The sequence below is a fragment of the Carcharodon carcharias genome, chromosome 1 (genome assembly GCF_017639515.1).
Source record: "Carcharodon carcharias isolate sCarCar2 chromosome 1, sCarCar2.pri, whole genome shotgun sequence".
Taxonomy (NCBI): domain Eukaryota; kingdom Metazoa; phylum Chordata; class Chondrichthyes; order Lamniformes; family Lamnidae; genus Carcharodon; species Carcharodon carcharias.
In genome coordinates, this window is record NC_054467.1 from 180,015,923 (window position 1) to 180,031,915 (window position 15,993).

Genomic DNA, 15,993 nt, shown 5'->3' on the forward strand with positions numbered 1-15,993 from the left:
TAAAGTAGATCGGTGAAGCATGTGCTAAAAGAAATGGGGAATGTTCTGTTTTGTGTTTTAAAGTTGCCTACAAAGATAATGTTTAGTCAATAGTGGTTTTATCCTTCTGTCACATTAGAAGTCTTAAGATGTGAAATCTTATGTCATCTCTTCAGCTGTTAACTGGAAGTTATCGGTCTCTATGGAGATTGTAACAAATGTAAGGCAATATTTAAAATAACATTCTTTACCATTTACTACCTTTCTTCATCACTATAAAATCATCTCATCGATGCTTAGATTCCTTTCCAGGCTGAAAAGCCCATGGCCCATTCGCCAAAAGCGGTCACTGGCAGGACTATGGCAAATTACTCTGTTCGCCTTGTTTATTTATTTAACTATTTATTTATTACTGGCAAATTGTGGGTGATTTAATTTAGAAATTCTGCAGCTTTGAATAAATTTGTAATCCTCTAATCCAACATATTAAAAATCAGAAATGTAAGCCTACTTTATTTTTTTTTCTTCAGTTATTTTGACAAATTCATAAATGTCTCATTCCATTGGGTGTTGATCTAGGCTTAATTACTCCGCATTAAATATTGGCTCTGCAGTCAGTGACTTTTTCTTTAAATATTACTGGCATCAGCCGCATGCCGTTCTAAAATTTAGAGCCGAATTAAGTTTCAAAATTGTGTTTCACTAATTTATTCTCCTTCCTCCTTTTTTGTCTATTCTTATAGTGTGTAGTGGGTTTTCTGTTTTTGTAAGAATGTGGCTTTTCATGGGGATCTGCGTCACTTTTTCCCTAGCACAGTAAATCATTATTCTTATTCTTTGTTTTCATTAAATGTGTGACTGTGAGGTGCTTCAAGCTATGCTGCTGTGACTTTTCCGGTGTTATTGAAGGGTATGGTTCTGTAGACAGCAAAAGTTTGATCCACATAGAATTTGCAGCGTAGAAACGAGAGACCTATGCTGACGAACCTCCTTCCACTTTACTTCTCACATTTTCAGCCTTTCTAATCCTTTTCCTCTCATGTATTAATTGAACATCCCCTTAAATACTTCTCTGCTGTTCGCCCAAACTACTTGCTAGTTCCTGGTAGCTGCTACCTTGCTGGTAGCCAATTCCACATTTTAATTACTCTCTGAGTAAAGTGGTTTCTCCTGATTTCTTAATTGGATTTACTAGTGACTACCTCGTCTCTAGTTTTCTGCCCTCTAGCTTTGACTTCCCACACAAAAGGAACTGTCTTCTCCATGCCTGCACTTTCAAATCCAAAATTCAAAAACTTTAAAAACCTCTAAAAGGTCATCCCTCAGCCTCCTCATTTCTAGAGAAAAGAACCCTAGCCTGTTCAGTTTGTGAGAAACCTCATCAGCAGAACTAACTATGCACTCTCCCTCTAATGGTACATTATCTTGAAGCAATGCTGTTCAAGGGAACCTTGGCTTATTTGGCAGCAGTGAAGCATGGTATGTCAGACATTTTATAAATACTGAAACCCATCTGAAGAATTAGATTTCCCAGGGTTTCTAAAGCTAGCAGCAATGTAAGTTCTAGCTGCCATCTTTTTCTGAAGTGCTTTTGCCCTTCTAGCAGCTAGCATGTGATTTCACAATGGCTGACCTGTACTGAAATTCCCCATCTAGTGGAGAATGTCTTGTGGCCAGAAAATAAAGTCACACATTTTGTGCAGAGTTGTTTGTTTTGACAGTACTGTAGATTCTGTCTTGCATTATAAACAGGGAGGGTAACATAACACTGGGAGTCAAGGCTAGTACACATCTGCTGGTACTTGAAGAGTTCCACAAGAGAGGCAAATAAATGGCAGAATAAACTTTGTATGTTCTGTTTCCTACTTTTATTAGCCAATATCCTTAAGATCCTGTCTCAACTGCTATTTTGTGTATGTCTAATTTCACAGCTGAGCTTGTAGAGTTCAATTTGCAAGCAGGGTTCTTAGCAAATTTCAGCTGATTTTCAGGTTTTTAGCTTCCAATCTCATTAGTAGGTTTAAAATGGAGTGGGCTTGTGTTATGACCACAGCTGTTGTTAATCACTGCACAAACCAAATCCCAGAGGGACACTTGACTTATGGGCTATACCTGTTTTTGTATTCTGAAGATGACATACCGATCTTAGCAGTCAGAGGCCCAGTAACAGTTTTGGCATTTTAAAAATTAAAAGTAAAAGTTTTATTAACAAGAATAAAAGAAAGCTTAAGCACACAAGATTACAATTACACAATTAAGGTTTGTCTTACAAAACATTCCCCAAAAAGATTCTCTACTTGGTCAGACCCACAGGTAAACACCTCCAGGTGTCCCTTATAGAACACAAAACAAAAACAGAATTACCTGGAAAAACTCAGCAAGTCTGGCAGCATCGGCGGAGAAGAAAAGAGTTGACGTTTCGAGTCCTCATGACCCTTCAGCAGAACTTATCTTTTATCTTTTTGTCCCTTAAAGATGTTAACTATAAAAGAAGTACAGCAATATTACATGTTGTCTTTGCTCTTGGGTCAATAAAATATTATATCCCCACTGCTATTTACCTGTGGAACTCCTGCAAGATGCAAAAAGTTTCTTGTTACCTCTGACTCCCTTTTGATATTCAGACAAACTCTTAACTTATCTAAAAATGCAAATGTTAGATCTAACCTATTTACTTGTACCTCAACCTTAGCATTTCTATCCTTTCTATGTTTCAAAACCCCCGCCCCAGACAACATGACTGCTACCAATCTCTGCCCAGCTTAATTAAATCATAAACACACACACACACACACACACACACACACCCAGCCTTCTTTACAGAATAACACAATATTCCCCCAAAATATTGAAAAAAACATCAATTCTCACACTTGGGACTACAGTAATTTACAGTACAGAAAGCCTCTGATCATCTTATTATATCTGGGTCAAAATCCTGGCACTCCCTCTTTAACAGCACTGTGGCTGCACCAACACCACATGGACTGCATCAGTTCAAAAAGGCACCACACCACCACCTAAGGACAGTTAGGGATGGGTAATAAATGCTGGCCTAGCCAGCAACGCCCACATCCCATGAATTAATAAAAATTTTGTTAGAACTACCTAAAACTAATCTCACTGTCCTGCTTTCCCCTCAGAACTGTATCTTCCTCTGCTTTGAAACTTTATTTTCACTTGGATTAAAATAAACAATTTTCACTTTCTTAAGAGCTCCCTGTAATAAAGAAATCCACAATCTTAACAATGCTTGAAACAAAGACTTCTTTTCACTATCCTTGTGCCAGTTATAAATCTGTAATCCCTCAAATACTCCCCAGCCAGCGGAAATAATCTTTGGTTTTCTACAATGAAAATAGTGGTAATTGAATTTATTGGGGTTTTTTGATACTGGCGCTGAAACTTATGCAGAGGTGTTCAGATCTCCTGTAGTAACTTCAAGCCAGTTCACCAGGGTCTATGTTGAATTTAAATTAGACAATCTGGAGAAAAGCTGCAGAAATTCCAGGCATGGAAGTTCTTTCAATAAAAATGTATTGCTGATCTGAACACTTTCACCCCTATTACTCTATTTTGTTTCTTTCAGGTGATGCATGAAGACAATCTACCATCTGAAATAATTTACAAAGTGAAAATTGCACCAGCTCATGGATACATTCGTCGCTTTGTTGAAGCAGAAGGGTTTTATGTTGGAACAGAACATGAACCAGTTCAATATTTCACACAACAAGATCTAAATGATGGCAGCATTCAGTATGTGCAGATGAGAGCAAATCAAATAAGGGACAGCTTTACTGCAGATATTTCTAATGGAATAGTGGAGCTGTCTGGAATTCTAATCCAGATTGATATTATTCCGAAGCTGATCCCAGTGGAAGTGCATAAGTTTACAATCAAGGAAGGTGCGTCGAAGGCACTGACAGAGGACTTTATAAAAGTTGCAAGTTCACGCTTTGCAGAGATTAATTTTGAATATTCAATAACAGAAAGACCGAAACACGGACATATAGAGAACTCCCGTTTTCCTGGCCTCCCACTCCTGTCGTTTACCAGACAACAGGTAGTGTGAAAATGTTTCAATTATTTTTGTCCTGAAAAGTCAATGTAGAGTTTTCTGTACACTGAACGATTTAGTTTTGTTTTTCCCATATGATATCTTTGTCAGCCAGGGATATCTTGGCTACCTTTCTAATGGAGATCAATTCATCTCTGACTTGAAAAGTGTAGTTGTACTCATTCAAATTCATCTGACAAATAAAAATTTTAAGAATCTGTGTATATTGAGAATAACACTAATTTTTTTTCTACCACTTACTTCATCTTTTAGGTTGAACAGGAATTTATTTACTATGTTCATGATGACAGTGAGAGTCTGCAGGACAACTTTTCTATCATGATTAATGATACCCAACTGAGAAAAGAGAGTTTGCCTCGGACAATTTTTATTAATATTACATCAGTGAATGATGAAGCCCCTGTCATCATTACAAACAAAATATTCAAAGTAAGTTCATTGTGTTTTGATGTTGTAAATAAAGTGAATGTGCACAAAAATAAAAAAAAATCATCAGCTTACTAGCTGATCACTCGTGATCTTGCTTAAAGGGTTTAAAGATGTTGGGGTACCCCCACTATTTCAAGTACAAATTGGCAGCAGTGTGAGCACAGAGGGCTCAACTGTTCCACAGGTTCAAAAGGCACGCGTGGGTCGGGAGCGATGAAGGAGGGTGCAGAATCGCACGTGGGGAAAATTATGGAAGTCACCTTGTGGACCACAGGATTAATGCTGTAGTGAAGTGCAAGGAGAAATATAGGAATCCCTGGAAACAGCAACAGATGGCAAGGCTGACGGTTGCTTGAAAAAAGATGTGGATAATAAGCCAAAAGTTGCTGAATCTAAGATGAGATATAGGAAACACAATTGGTAGGCTTTGGATTTGTTGCTCAAATGTTTGAACTTTGCCTGTCTTCATTAAGTTGTTTGTTGAAGGACTTAAAAAAAAAAGGCAAGGTGATTAACTGTGGTGGGACCTGCTCCTCTTAATCTGTGCCAATTGGGAAATGTGTGCCTTTTTTTTCTACTCAGTGCATGTGTACGCCAACACTAGAATTATAATCGTATATGTAGATCAATCCATTGTAAAATTTTGATTTGTTTTATGCTGATGATAAAGCCTGTATAGGATGGAAATTTGGCTTGTTTTGGGGTCTGAAATAGGTGGCCCAGTGGAATTGTATGAGAGAGGCCTAAAAATTGGGCTTCATCAGCTGACGAGCTGTGATGTCAGCTGGGCAATCTGAGGCAGCTCACTGGTTTCACAAAGAAATATAACCAACTCCCTCCACTGCCATCAGGTAAGTCCAGAGGAGAAGCAATAAATCAGGGGCCAGCAACAGTCTTCATAACTGTAGTGGAATTGAGAGTTACATTGGCCCCACATTCAGGTCAATATTTTCCAAAAGAGCCTCTGTATGGTTCAGTAAACATGACAGCCTTTGAAAAGATAATGATAATTTGCCTGGCGGGAGACTTTTCACTGTCTGTTGAGCATTAAAGCATAGTGTTCAAGCGAAGTTGGAAGACTGAAAGAGGCTGGGAGTTGAAGAGTTTTCTAGGACTATTCGAAGGAGAAAAGGGGCTGTGTGGCATTAGAACTGTGTAACAGTATGTAATGCAATACAAACAGAAAGTGCTAGAAATACTCAGAAGGTCGGACAGCATCTGTGGAGAGAAAGAGTTAATGTTTCAGGTCTTGATGTCCCTTCCTCAGAAAGGTTTGGTGAAAGGTCATTGCCCTGAAATGTTAACCCTGTTTCTCTCCACAGATGCTGCCAGACCTGCTGAGTATTTCCAACATTTTCCGTTTCTTTTTCAGATTCCCAGCATCTGCTATTTTTTGGTTTTGTGTAGTACAATAGCCCCTTCTCTCTAATGAAATCTTAGGAAACCACAATAAGAACCACAGAAGTTTAAAGCACATTCATATCTCCTGTCTGTGCTGACTCAATGCATTACTAATATAAATCCTGTGTGATAAAGAGACTGGAACAGCTATGGGTCTAGAGTTGTTTATTTAATTACAGCAACCCATATCTGTTTGCTAGAAGCCATGGGGAAAAGCAGAATAACATATCTCGACAAATATTTGTGAAATAGGTACAAGCATGCAATAGTTTGCACATGGCTTATTATGCATTATAAGGAGGAACAGTTTATGTATTCCTTGTGACAATCTGCAGGGTTCCTAGTCTCTGACTTGCTCTTGTAGCCACAGTATTGTTAGTCCTGTTTCTGGTCAATAACCCCCAGGATGTTAGTTGGGGGTTCAGTGATGATAATGCCATTGAATATCAAGGTTAGATTCTCCCTTGTTGGAGATGGTCATTGTCTGGCACTTGTGTAGAGCAAATGTTACTTGCTGCTTGTCAACCCAAGCTTGGATATTGTCCAGGGGCAGAATTTAGCCCATGTCGGGCAGACTCGGCAGGAGCGGTTGGGAAGCTGACCGCTGCCCGCACTCGGGGCTGGACTGTGATTTCACGTTGGCAGGCCACTTAAGGCCCGTGCAGAATGAAACATGAGCAACAGCGCTCAGCGCGGCCTGTGTGGGAGGGTGAGGAGTGGCGAGGGAGGAGGGTGAGTGGGCTGAGCGCGAACTCGCAAGTGAGCGCTTGAAAATCTCCCTGAGGCACAGAGCTGCCCCAGGGAGGTGAAGCATTTTTAAAAACGAAAATAAAAATGTAATAAAACATGTGCCCTCATGTGATTCTGTGAGCAGGGACATGTTGTTAATTAAATTTTAAAACTTTTTTTATTTGCTGTTAGAAACCTCATCCTGCCCATGGATGACTGAAGGAGGACAGTAGGTGGTAACTATCGGGTGGTTTCCTTGCCACTGTTAGCCCGTGCCATGAGACTTCATGAGGTCTAGAGTCAATGTTGAGGACTCCCAGAGCACCTCCTGACTGAATACTACTGTGCTGTCACCTCTGGTGGGTCTGTCCTGTCGGTTGGACAGGACATACCCAGGAATGGTGACGGTAGTGTCTGGGACATAATCATACTCACAGAATCATACTTTGACAATTTCAGGCTGTTAATTGACTAGTCAGTGGGACAGCTCTCTCAATTTTGGCACTCAGCCCCAGATGTTAGTAAGGAGGACTCTGCAGGGTCGGCAGGACTGAGTTTGCTGTTATCGTTTCTGGTGCCTAGGTCTATGCCGGGTGATCCATTCGGTTTTGTTCTTTTTTGTGTACTTTGTTGAGGTTTGATACAACTGAATGGCTTTCTAGGCCATTTCAAAGAGCATTTAAGAGGGGACCACATTGCTGTGGATCTGGAGTCATATGTGGGCCAGACCAGGTAAGGACGGCAGATTTCCTTCCCTCAAGGACATTAGTGAGCCAGGTGGGCTTTTGCATCAATCGTCAATGGTTTCATGGTCACTATTAATGAGACTAGCTTTTTAATTCCAGATTTATTAATTGAATTTAACTTCTAACAATGCCATTGTGGATTCGCAATCGTGTCCCCTGAATATTAGCCTGGGCCTTTGGATTATTTCTCTGGTGACATTGCCACTATGCCACCGCATATTTTAATGCAGAGAAACGTGAAGTAATTAATTTTGACAGGAGGAAAGTGGACAGACAATATAAAATAGAGTACAATTCTAAAGAGCAGAAGGACCTGGCTGTTTATGTGCATAAGTTAATGAAGATGACAGGACAGGTAGAGAGCATGGTTGATAAAGCATTCAGCATCCTAGGGTTTATTAATCGGGAAATAGAGAATAAAAGCAAGGAAGTTATGATAAATTTGTTTAGAACGCTGGTTTGGTATCAGCTGAAGAATTGTGTCCATTTCTGGGCCCCACACTTTAGGAAAGATGTGAAGGCATTCGAGAGTGCAGAAAAGATTCACAACAATGCTCCCAGGGATGAGGAATTTCGGTTACGTAGCTGGATTGGAGAAGTTGGGACTGTTTTCTCTGGAGAAGAGAAAAAGAGATGAGATGTTTGAGAGGAGATTTGATAGAGATATTTAAAATCATGAAGGGTCTGTAAAGAGTAGATAGGGAGAAACTTCTCCTTGGTGGAAGGATCGAAAACAAACAAAAAGGCACAGATTTAATTGGCAAAAAAAACAATGGAGAAAAGAGGAAAAAATTTTCACACAGCAGGTGGTTAGGATCTAGAGTGTGCTGCCTGAGAATGTGTTGGAGGCAGGTTCAGTTGAGGCTTTCAAGAGGAAATTGGGTTGTAACCCTCTGAGAGAAAAAAATTCTCATCTCTATCCTAAATGGGCGCCCTCTTATTTTAAAACAGTGACCGCTCATACTAGTTTATCTCACAAGAGGAAACATCCTCCCCACATCCATCCTGTCAAGACTCCTCAGGATCTTATATGTTTCAATCAAGTCACCTACCACTGCTTCTAAACCTGAGCAGATCAATCTGAGCCTGTCCAACCATTCCTCTTTAGACAACCCGCCCATTTCTTTATTCGTTTAGTAAACTTTTTCTGAAATACTTTCAGTGCACTTACTACCTTCCTTAAATAAGGAAACAAACAGTGTACACGGTACTCCAGATGTGGTCTCCCCTGAAAATGAAGTGTTTGGGGCTACAGGGAGAAAGCAGGGAAGTGGCACTAGGTAAATTGCTTCTATGGCGAGTAGATGCAGACACGACAGGCTGAAAGGCCCCCTTGAGTGCTGTAACAATTCTGCAACTCTGTGAATAGGAGCACGATTCAGAAGTTGGCTGTATCAACCAGCATTTTGTGCAAATCCCTTTAAAACAGCCATAGCAGATTTATTTTAAGGAAAGAATTAATATAATTTATAAACATTTAAGCCTGTGACCTTAGTATTTCTGGGTGCACGATTGAATTTCCTATACAAAGACTCCATTTCATTCACAGAATGCAAAAGACACCAGAATCCACGATAATGCACATTTGATGGAAACCATCATTGGGTCCATAGCCACTTTTTATAGGCACAGTGGCTCTTTGCTTACATCTTCCTGCTATATTTATTGGGATAGACGTTTCCTTACTTTGAGGAATTAGAGTGCAATAAGATGAAGAGGACTCTTGTCTTGCAATTTTATTGACCCCAAAAATGTCATGGGAAATTTTAGTTCACCATAAAGTCGCAACTAAAACAATTCCTCAAATAGAAAATGCCATTGGACAGTGGTTACAATGATTCAGTCACTGTATTTAGCTTGATGTAAACAACCATGATTCACATGCTCAGGATAGAAAGCAAATATAAAGCATAATTCAGTTGTGTCACTTTTAACATAAGGTGGTCTGTCTTGTGAGTGTATGTGCTAATCAATAATTACTAAATTTCTCAGTAATAACTTTAATGCATTTAACAGTATTAAGTACTTTTTCTCAGTGGTGGATAATTAAAAACAGGTGCAAATGATAATTTCACTGTTGCTTTGTTTTTACTCATTTAGGTTTGGGTGGGCTCAGTTACGGAGATAACAAGAAATGACCTGAATGCAGAAGATAAAGACTCTTCCCCAGAAGAACTAGTGTATTCTGTCACTCCTCCTAGCAATGGCCACCTTGCGCTAAAGTCTTCTCCAAATAAACACATCCTCAACTACACCCAACATCATATAAATAATGGTCAACTTGTATTTATTCATAATGGTAAGTCTTCCTATTATTTCAACTTTCAAGTTTGTTTTGAAAATGTTAAATTCTGTTAATGGAGAATATAATTCTAGAACTAAATGAGGAAATTCTTTATAATATTTTGGCTGTTTCATAAGTGTAGGTCCTGAAGTAAGATACCTAGCAAGGTGTTGGAGTGGAAATGATCACGGTTTGACTAAGTCCTATGTTCTTATGAATAGTCAGCATTGATTTAGAAACTGTGGCTCAGAAACATGCAGAGATGACCTGAGGAATTAAACAAATAGTTTGAAATTCAGCTTAGTAGATACAATACTTCGGCTTTCAGAAGACAATTGATAAATTTTGGCTAATTGGATAAAAAATTAGCTCAGCAATAGGAAGCGATGATAATGGGCTTGAACTTTTGTGGAATGGCAATCAGAGTCAGATTGCCATTCTGCTCCTAGTTACTTATCTGGAAATCCAGCTGCTCCTTTTTTGCGTGACCTTCCAACTCGGGCTCGGCAAGAGCTGTGTAGGCAGCATGCTTCTAAAGCGTTCAGACGGAAGTAAAGAAGCCATATCCACTTTTTTACAGCAATGAGGGATGGTCATTGGGAGGGATTGTTAGTGGGGGATCAGGTGGTCCGCTGGGTCCCGTGAGGGGGTCGGGGTGGGGGTGTTGGGGTGGCATGGGAGTCCCATGGGTGCTCAGTACTACAGTTACCCAGGTGTTAAAAGTGGTTTTAATTCTTCTAACTTTTCCTGGGTAACTATTCTTGTAAGACACCCGAACCAGCCAATGACTGTGATGTAAATCATACTTTCAGTTGTTCCCATTGCAGGGCAATTGCCTAACGGAAGTTTGAACTTACCCTTACCTGGGGATTTCCAGGAGGTGGAGGTGCATCTTTGGGGTACTCCACATTTACGACACCTGGAACCTTGGAAGTTACAGGCCAAGGTGTGATTGAAATCAGCACGGTAGAGTTGCACAGGGTTTGGCTTCCCTGCTGTTGAAGGTATCGACGATTGACTCAGCCAATCGTGTAATTTGTAATTCATAATTTACTGATGGGTTAAACCCTTCCACACACATTGAGTGTAAAATACACTGATAGCATTTAAATCTGTGCTAATTAAGCAGATAAGCTAAAACAGATAAATTGTCCCCTAGTGGTGTGTATGTGTGTGTGCCCTGTGATGGACTGGCATCCCGTCCTGGGTGTACCCCACCTAGCGCCCATTGCCTGTTGGGATAGGATCTGACTCCTCGTAACCCTGAATTGGATGAAGTGGTTCTGAAAAAGTAAGTGAGGAGTAAATTTAAGTTAAAGCGCAGGAAAATAACGAAAAACTTCATTAGCAAAGACAGCAAACTTCATATGTAATTATTATTACTTTGTGCTTACGTTTAGTATCTGAGAAATGTCAACAAGGAAGTCAGTTCATTGTGCCTGTATCAGTGCTCTTCCGCACCAGAAATATTGGCTGGTTTAAAGTTATAATGAGTGAGGTAGGCTGCACAATAGGGTAGATTTTATATTAGTGGGTGGGAGCAAAAGGCTTGATAGGCCAAATGTTTTTGTTATTTCACATTTTATGTTCTTGCAATAGACCCTGAGCTTACAGATCAGTTGAAATGTTATACAAAGAAAGGCAAACCAGTAAAAGATGAATGATAGGGAAAATGTTTGAAGCTATTATTAAAGATATTATAGCAGGGCTCTTGGAAACAGTCAGGGTAATCAGGCAGAGTCAACATGGTTTTGTGAAAGAAAAATCATGTTTAACCAATTTATTGGAGTTGTTTGAAGAAGTAACATATGCTGTGGATAAAGGTGAACCGTGGATGTGCTATACTTAGATTTCCAGAAGACATTAGATAGAGTGCCACATCAAAGGTTATTGCGGAAAATATAAGCTCCTGGTGTAGAAGGTAACATATTGGCATGGATAGAAGATTGACTGGCTAACAGGAAACGGAGGGTAGGCATGAATTGGGCCTTTTTCTGGTTGGCAGGATATAACGAGTGGTATGAAATTTGCTGATGATACAAAGGTAGGTAGAAAACTAAATTGTGAAGAGGATGTAAGGAGGCTACAAAGTGACAGGTTAAATGAGTGGGCAAAGACATGGAAAATAGAATATAATGTGGGAAAGTGTGAAATTGTCCTTTTTGGCAGGAAAAATAAAAAAGAAGCATGTTACCTAGTGAGGGATTGCAGAGCTCTGAGATGGAGAGGGATCTAGGTGTCCTAGTGCATGAATCACAAAAGATTAGTACGCAGGTACAGCAAGTAAGCAGGAAAGCCAGTAGAACGTTATCAATCATTGTGAGGGGAATTGAATACAAGAGTAGGGAGTTATGCTTCAGTTATAGAGGGCATTGGTGAGACCACATCTGGAGTATTGATCTCCTTATTTAAGGAAGGATGTAAATGTGTTGGAAGTAGTTCAGTGAAGGTTTACTAAACCATACTTAGATTGGGCTGGTTGTGTTATGAGGAAACGATGAACAGGCTTGCATCCTCTAGAGTTTAGAAGAGTAAGAAGCAATTCGATTGAAACATGACAGGATCGATGTGGAGAGGATGTTCCCTCTTGTGGGAGAATCTAGTACTCGGGGCCACTGTTTAAAAATAAGGGGTTGCACATTTAGGACAGATGAGAATATTTTTCTCTCAGAGGTTTGCGAGTCTTTGGAACTCTGTCAAAAGGTGGTGGAAGCAAACTCCATGAATATTTTTAAGGCAGAGGTAGATAGATCCTTGATAAGCAAGGGGGTGAAACATTATCATTGGTAGGCAGGAATGTGGAGTTGAGGTTACAGTTAGATTAGCCATGATTTTATTGAATGGCAGAGCAGGCTGAAGGGCCGAGTGGCCTACTTCTGCTCCTAATTCTATGTTTGTATGTATCATGAAAGTTTGGAGTAGAGTTATCACTTCGAATGTAACTGGCAATTTGGGAGCAATTTGGGAGCAACTTGCTTTAATTTTCTGAATTGAATTTTTTCATCAGATATCTGCTCAAACTCATTTGCATATCACTGAATGTAAATTTTTCCATGAACCAGTACAATTGAGCTGCGTTTTAGAATGTGCTTTTTGAAAACATTTAGTTTGCATTAAAACAAATGGTCAAAGCTGTTCACTGTACTCTGGGTGTGGTCTCACCAATGCCCTGCACATTTGTAGCAACACTTCTCTATTTTTATACTCCACCCACCTTGCAATAAAGGCCAATATTCTATATGGCTTCCTAATTACTTGCTGGATCTGCATGCTAACCTTTTGTGATTTATGTGAGAGGATACCCCAGATTCCCCTATACTGCAGCATTCAACAAACAGTCTATCTGCATTTAAATAATATTCTGTTTGTCTGTTCTCCCTGCCAAAGTGGATAGTCTGTCATTTTCCCTCATTATACTCCATCTGCCAAATTTTTGCCACTCCTTTAACCTGTCTTTGCAGACTGTGTCCTCCTCACAACTTGTTTTTTTAACCTATCTTTGTATCAATTGCATATTTGACTACAGTCGGTCCCTTCATATAACTTATTTAATGGAGATGGTAAATAGTTGAGGCCACAGCACTGATCCCTATGGCACTCCATTAGTTACAGTTTGCCATCCTGAAAATTACCCATTTATCCCAACTGTGTTTCCTGTTAACATGGATAGAGGACTGGCTAAGTAAGATATTGCACTCCCCTCCAACTCCACCCCCCCCACACCTCCACCTTCACCATAAACTTATCTTGGAGAGTAACCTTTGATGTGTCACCGTAATCAGACACTTTCTTGAAACCCAAATACATTATGGGCTGGATGCTATGCCACCCATCAGTGGGTTTGAAGTCAAAGGGGATGCTCGTAAAATGTAGCGTGTGGCCTTCCCACCTGCCCCCAACTTGTCTCTTATAGTATGGTGGGCGGGAGAGGCATCAGGCTGCCTGCCCACCTGTGGGCCTATTGAGGCCCATAATGGCCCTATAAGTGCCTCATTAGACCATGAGACGTAGGTGCAGAAGTAGGCCATTTGGCCCATCGAGTCTGTTCCGCCATCCAATGAGATTGTAGCACATCTGATAATCCTCAACTTCACTTTCCTGCCTTTTCCCCTTGATTCCCTTACTGATTAAATATCTGTCTATCTCAGCCTTGAATCTATTTAATGACCTAGCCTCTTCAGTCCCCTGTGGCAAAGAATTCCACAGATTCACTACCGTCTGAGAGAAGAAATTACCCTCATCTCTGTCTTAAAAGGGCGACCCCTTACTCTGAGATTGTGCCCCCTGGTCCTAGACTCTCCCACAAGGGGAATCAGCCTCTCAGCATCTACCCTATCAAGCCCCCTAAGAATCTTATATATGTCAATAAGGTCGCCTCTCATTCTTCTAAACTCTAATGAGTACAGGCCCAACCTACTCAACCTTTCCTTATATGAAAATCCCTCCATATCCAGGATCAACCTAGTGAACATTATCTGGACTGCCTCCAATGCGAGAAAACTTTCCTTAGATAAGGGGACCAAAACTGTTCACAGTATTCTAGGTGTGGTCTAACTTGTGCCTTGTATAGTTTTAGCAAGACTTCCCTATTTTTTTCACTCCGTTCCCTTTGAAATAAAGGCCAACATTCCATTTGCCTTCCCTATTATCTGCTGAACTTGTGTGCTAGCTTTTTGTAATTCATGCATGAGGACCCCCAAATCTCTCTGTGCTGCAGCTTTCTGCAGCCTTTCTCCATTCAACTAATATTCAGCTCCTCTATTCTTCCTGCCAAAGTGCATAACCTCATTTTCCCACATTAAATTCCATCTGCCAAGTTTTTTCCCCACTCACTTAACCTGTCTATATCCCTCTATAGACTCCATGTGGCATCCTCACCACTTGCCGTCCCACCTATTTTTGTGTCATCTGGGCAACAGTGTTTTCACTTCCCTCATCCAAGACATTAATGTATATTGTAAATCATTGTGGCCCCAGCACTGATTTCTGTGGCACTCCATTAGTTGCAGATTGAAAATGCCCCCCTTATCCCAACTCTCTGTTTTCTATTAGTTACCCAGTCCTCTATCCATGCACAACACCATAGGCTCTTATCTTATTAAGTAGCCTTTTGCGCAGTATCTTATCGAACATATTTTGGATATCCAAATATATTACATCTACTGGTTCCCCTTTATTTATCCTGCTTGTTACCTCCTCAAAGAATGCTAATAAATTTGTCAAGCATGATTTCCCCTTCATGAAGCCACGCTGACTCTGCTTGATCATATTATGCATTTCGAAATGGTTTGCTATTACATCCTTTATAATACACTCTTAACATTTTCCCAATGATGGATGTTAAGCTAATAGTTACCTGTTTTTTTGCCTCCTTCCATTTTTGATTAAGGGTGTTACATTGGCAGTTTTCCAATCCTCTGGGACTTTTCCAGAATCCAAGGATTCTTGGAAGAATATTACCAGTGCATCCACTATATCTGTAGCTACTTCCTTTGATACCCTAGGATGCAATCTGTCAGGTTCAGGGAACTTATTGGCCTTTAGCCCTATTAGTTCCCCTAGTACTTTTTCTCTAGTAATAGTTATTGTATTTATTTCCTCCCCCCCATTTTAACCCTTGATTATTTAGTGTTTTTGGAATGCTGTTATTGTCTTCTACCATGAAGACTGATGCAAAGTATTTATTCAACCCCACTGACGTTTCCTAGTTCCCCCCATTCTCATTCTCACTATGTTCACTTTGGCCTCTCTCTTCCTTTTTATATATTTAAAGAAGCTCTTACTGTCCATTTTTATTCCGCATCTACCGCAATTTTATCCACAGCAGGGGGAGGCCTATGCCAAGAGCACACTTTTTACTAGATGTGCTTGTGTTGGACATGTGCTCCTGGGAGGCACCCCACCTCCCAAGGTGATAACCCCCTTGAACTTTCCCACCTGGCCTCTTAAACCCAGCCCCCCATTTCCCTCGCCTCCCTCATTGGGGTCTGCCAGCCAAGCCCCGCCAATTTATCTTGAAGTCTTGCTTCATAACCTCAGCCTGAATTTTCGTAGCAATGGAGGCTATCCTTTGAGGCTCTCTGTCCTTACGAATATGATTGCAGAGGCCCGGACCTGGAAGTCCCGCCCCTGAAATTGGCACGTATCATTTTCTGGGAAAATGGAGGCAGGTTCCAAATTGCACATCCATGGTTCACAGAGGCAGCTGTGCAGAGTTGCTTGGATAGGTAGAATACTCTTTTGTAGGGGTAAGGTACCCTTTTCGATATGGTCCAAGATGCTTTTGGGAGAGGGAGGTGACCTTTGGGATTGTTAAATGTAGATGTGAATGTGCATAAAAAGTGCAT

At 40.5% G+C, this 15,993-nt stretch overlaps 1 protein-coding gene across 1 annotated transcript in view; it reads left to right on the plus strand.

The window, feature by feature from the left end:
* cspg4ba (chondroitin sulfate proteoglycan 4ba) overlaps positions 1–15,993 on the plus strand; it is a 144,709-nt gene that overhangs the window by 33,785 nt on the left and 94,931 nt on the right. The window contains exons 4-6 of the mRNA XM_041191583.1: positions 3,569–4,042; positions 4,310–4,486; positions 9,463–9,661. Of these exons, the coding sequence (XP_041047517.1) occupies positions 3,569–4,042; positions 4,310–4,486; positions 9,463–9,661 (850 nt within the window). The remainder of the gene's footprint in view (positions 1–3,568; positions 4,043–4,309; positions 4,487–9,462; positions 9,662–15,993) is intronic.